At 43.5% G+C, this 3,429-nt stretch overlaps 1 protein-coding gene across 1 annotated transcript; it reads right to left on the reverse strand.

Moving 5' to 3' along the window:
- Positions 1-1,889: 1,889 nt before the first annotated feature.
- LOC101984519 (vomeronasal type-1 receptor 90-like) lies at positions 1,890-2,726 on the reverse strand. The gene has a single exon (XM_005366945.1). It carries the CDS (start codon positions 2,724-2,726, stop codon positions 1,890-1,892), a length of 837 nt encoding a protein of 278 aa, XP_005367002.1.
- Between the last annotated feature and the right edge of the window lie 703 nt (positions 2,727-3,429).

Below are 3,429 nucleotides of genomic sequence, written 5' to 3' on the forward strand. Positions count from 1 at the left end.
CCAGAACCTGGAAACAACCTAGATGCCCTTCAATGGAAGAATGGATGAAGAAAGTATGGAATATATACATATTAGAGTATTACTCAGTAGTAAAAGACTCTGGCTTTTTCTAGGCAAGCCAAGGGGATCAATAAGAAACAATACAATCTGGGAGAGCTGTGTCGCAGCGACCCCTGTAGGCGGCGTAAGGATAGCAAAGACACTGGATGGTGCTAGATTACTAAGGAGGGCTAGGCCTGCCTGTAAGCAGCAGGTCACACCCCAGGCAAGGAAAACAGAGGTTCTTGTGGAACGATGCACAGGTTAATGTTAGTTTAAATATAAAAAGCCGGATGTGCTCATCTCTGCAATCTCAGCACTGGGAGGGCTTAGGCAGGAGGATGGATGCAGGCCTAAGTATAAATTAGAGATCTTGCTCCAAAACAAGCTTTTTAAAGGAAAAATTAAAAGTCATGTTGAGGAGCTAGTCCAGTTGGTAGAGCACCTGCCTAGCATGCATAAAACTCTGGGTTCAGTCCCCAGCGCCACAGACACCTGCCGTGGGAGGTGCAACACCCTGGAGGTGGCACAGAAAAATCAAAAGCTCAAAGTCACTCTCAGCTACACAGCAAGTCCCAGGATACATGAAAGACTGCCAATAAATTGATTGATTGATTGATTGATTGATTTAAAATCTAGCACCACAAACTTGAAATTCTGGCAGAATAAGTCTGCCCAGGGCCAGCTATTGTTGTTTTCCAAAATCTCCTTTTGGGGACTCTGAAGTGTGTGTAAGGTTGAGAATAGTTCTCCTTCACATGCACAGCGTGTCCAGAAGGCTCTGTGGGAGGTTGTGGTCCTAGAACCACTCAACACCCTCACAAGTGTGGAGGAGGGCGGGGTGCTCCAGGGCAGGAAGAGAGAGCTAAAGAGCTCAAGAGATGCTTTGCACACCGTGTGGTGCGTGCAGGCTCTTGTGATGTGACTGCTGGAGGCAGCGTGCATGGAGACAGCCTGCATGGAGACAGCGCCGTCGGGAGCCTACACTCAGAGCTTCGCTAGGCCTCCTAAGAAGGCAGAGGCTCACAGCCTGGAGGAGAAGGGCACTCGGAGCAGCATCACGTCTAGTGCTGCGGTACTTTTGCCAGGCTGTGTAGTCTGGGCAGAGGGGATGCTATTGGTGCAGCCAGACTGCAAGGAGAGCTTCCTGGACAAAGAGCTATTTCAGATGTGTTAGGAGAAACAAGAGTAGGCGACAGACAACAGCAAAGCTTTTGGTGCCTGTTCTCCACCCCTACAGAGGAGGTCAAGATCATGATGGGGAACTCCATAGAGACAGCTGACCTGAGCTCATGAGAACTCACAGACTCTAGACAGACAGCTAGGGAGCCTGCATGGGATGAAAGTAGGCCCTGTGCATATGGGCAACAGTTGTCTGGCTTTTATGTGTTTGAGGAGACCCTTGACAGTGGTACATAAATCTATCTTTGGTGTGTGAGCTGGCTCTTTGGAGCTAATTCCTTATGGTCGGATGCCTTGCTCAGGCTTGATGCAAGGGTGAGGGTTTTTGTCCTGTCCCAACTTGATATGTCAGACATTGTTGACTCCCCATGGGAGGCTTTACTCTTTCTGAGGAGTGGATGGTGTTGACGTGGGGGGAGGAGAGGAAGGGGTTATGTGACATGAATAAAAATTTTAAAACAAAAAAAAAAAACAAGAAAAAAGAAAAATCAATTATGGTGAGCATTGAATCAAAATAATTATATAGTAGTTGGTGATAACATCTTTAAAATTATATCTATTAAAATGACTTACATACATTTATTTAAACCAGAAAAAATAATGTTGTATTTCTTGATTAGTTACTTGATTGTTAGATAATCTCTTTCAAGGAAAAAAAAAGCCCAGCATTATTCTGTTATAAAATAACAATATTTCCAGTACATGAATCTTACAATATCGTGTATTCTTTTCTGGAAAGTCATTTGTATCACTGGACACACAGTAGCATAGACATTGAGTACAAGTTTCTGAAGACTCAGAAGGACGGGATCATACCTCCAGAGCAATGTTGAGTAGGAGGAAATGATAAGGTTCATCCAGTATATGACCACAAAGACACTCAGCAGAGCCAGAATGGTCCAGGTGGCTCTTTGCTCTGGGGAGTATCTTACAGAGAAGCTGCTTCTGTGGAGATGCAGTGATCGCCTATGATGCCGGAACAACAGAAACATCATGTATGCACTAGAGAACATCATGACCCCCACAAAGAAGACATCCCTGGAAAATGTCAAGAAAGAAAACAGACCCCTCCTGATGGGGGTACTTGGAGATATCGAACAGTATTCACTGATCACAAGTGGTTTTGTCTGGCTTGTGTTGGAATAAGCTAGAGTGAACAAAATGACATTACTACTGAAAGACAAATTGAGGAACCAGAAAAACAAGAAAATATACATGATGTAATTTGTAAGTGCGTGTTTGGTTTTAACCACCCAGTCAGTGTTTGGGCTGATGATGGTGGCCTGTAGCACACTCAGGTAGCAGGTGATACAGATGGAGAGGCCCCTCATCACCCTGTGCAGGTAAAACAATGCCTTGCATTTGAAGTCATTCTGTAAATTCAGTGACTCAAACATGTTTGGAGACCAAAAACCTAATACAATGAGCAGCATCACAATGTGAATGAGGGCCAAGTGACATGTGATCAGCTCCGTGGGCTTAATTCTGTAGTCTTGAAGGACCATGAAGACATGCAGCAAAAGAAGGAAGGTGTTGCCTGAGATTCCAATGCCAATTTGGAAAAAAACAAACTTTCTTAATGATGACATGAATGTACCTTTCATTTATCTCCATGACAGAGGGAAATATTCTGTATGTATAAAGAAAGAGATGTGGGTTGAGAAAGGAAGGAAGAAAAAACCCAATGTCATCATTAAGATTTTCTTTAAAATAATTAACAATTTTTGAAAATTTTGTACAATATGTTTTTATTATATTCTCCCCTTACAGGTCCTCCTTGACCACCCATCTTTCCTATGTGCCCAAGTTTGTGTCCTCTTTTAAACCCATAAAGTCCAATTTGAAATTTTATTTTATTTGTAGATATGAATGCTTTGCCTGAATTTATTTCCATATACCACTTGTGTGCCTGATGCCTACAGAATCCAAAAGATTATCTAGGATCCTCTGTAACTAAAGTTACAAGTGGCTGTGAGTCTCTATGTGGGTGCTGGGATATGAACCCAGGTTCTCTGGAAGAATAGTCAGTGCTCTTAACTTCTGAGCCATCTCTGCAGCTTCCACATCAAGCTCAATTTGTGTTGCCCATAAACTCCTGGACGTTCAGCTTTCACTGGAGCACGGTGACTTATAAGTGACTACACTCCTAAGAAAACTAACCCTTCCTCCCTCCACAGAGATCAGTTTGCCTGTAACCCCTCTGCTAGG

This window comes from Microtus ochrogaster, unplaced genomic scaffold (assembly GCF_000317375.1).
Source record: "Microtus ochrogaster isolate Prairie Vole_2 unplaced genomic scaffold, MicOch1.0 UNK14, whole genome shotgun sequence".
NCBI lineage: Eukaryota > Metazoa > Chordata > Mammalia > Rodentia > Cricetidae > Microtus > Microtus ochrogaster.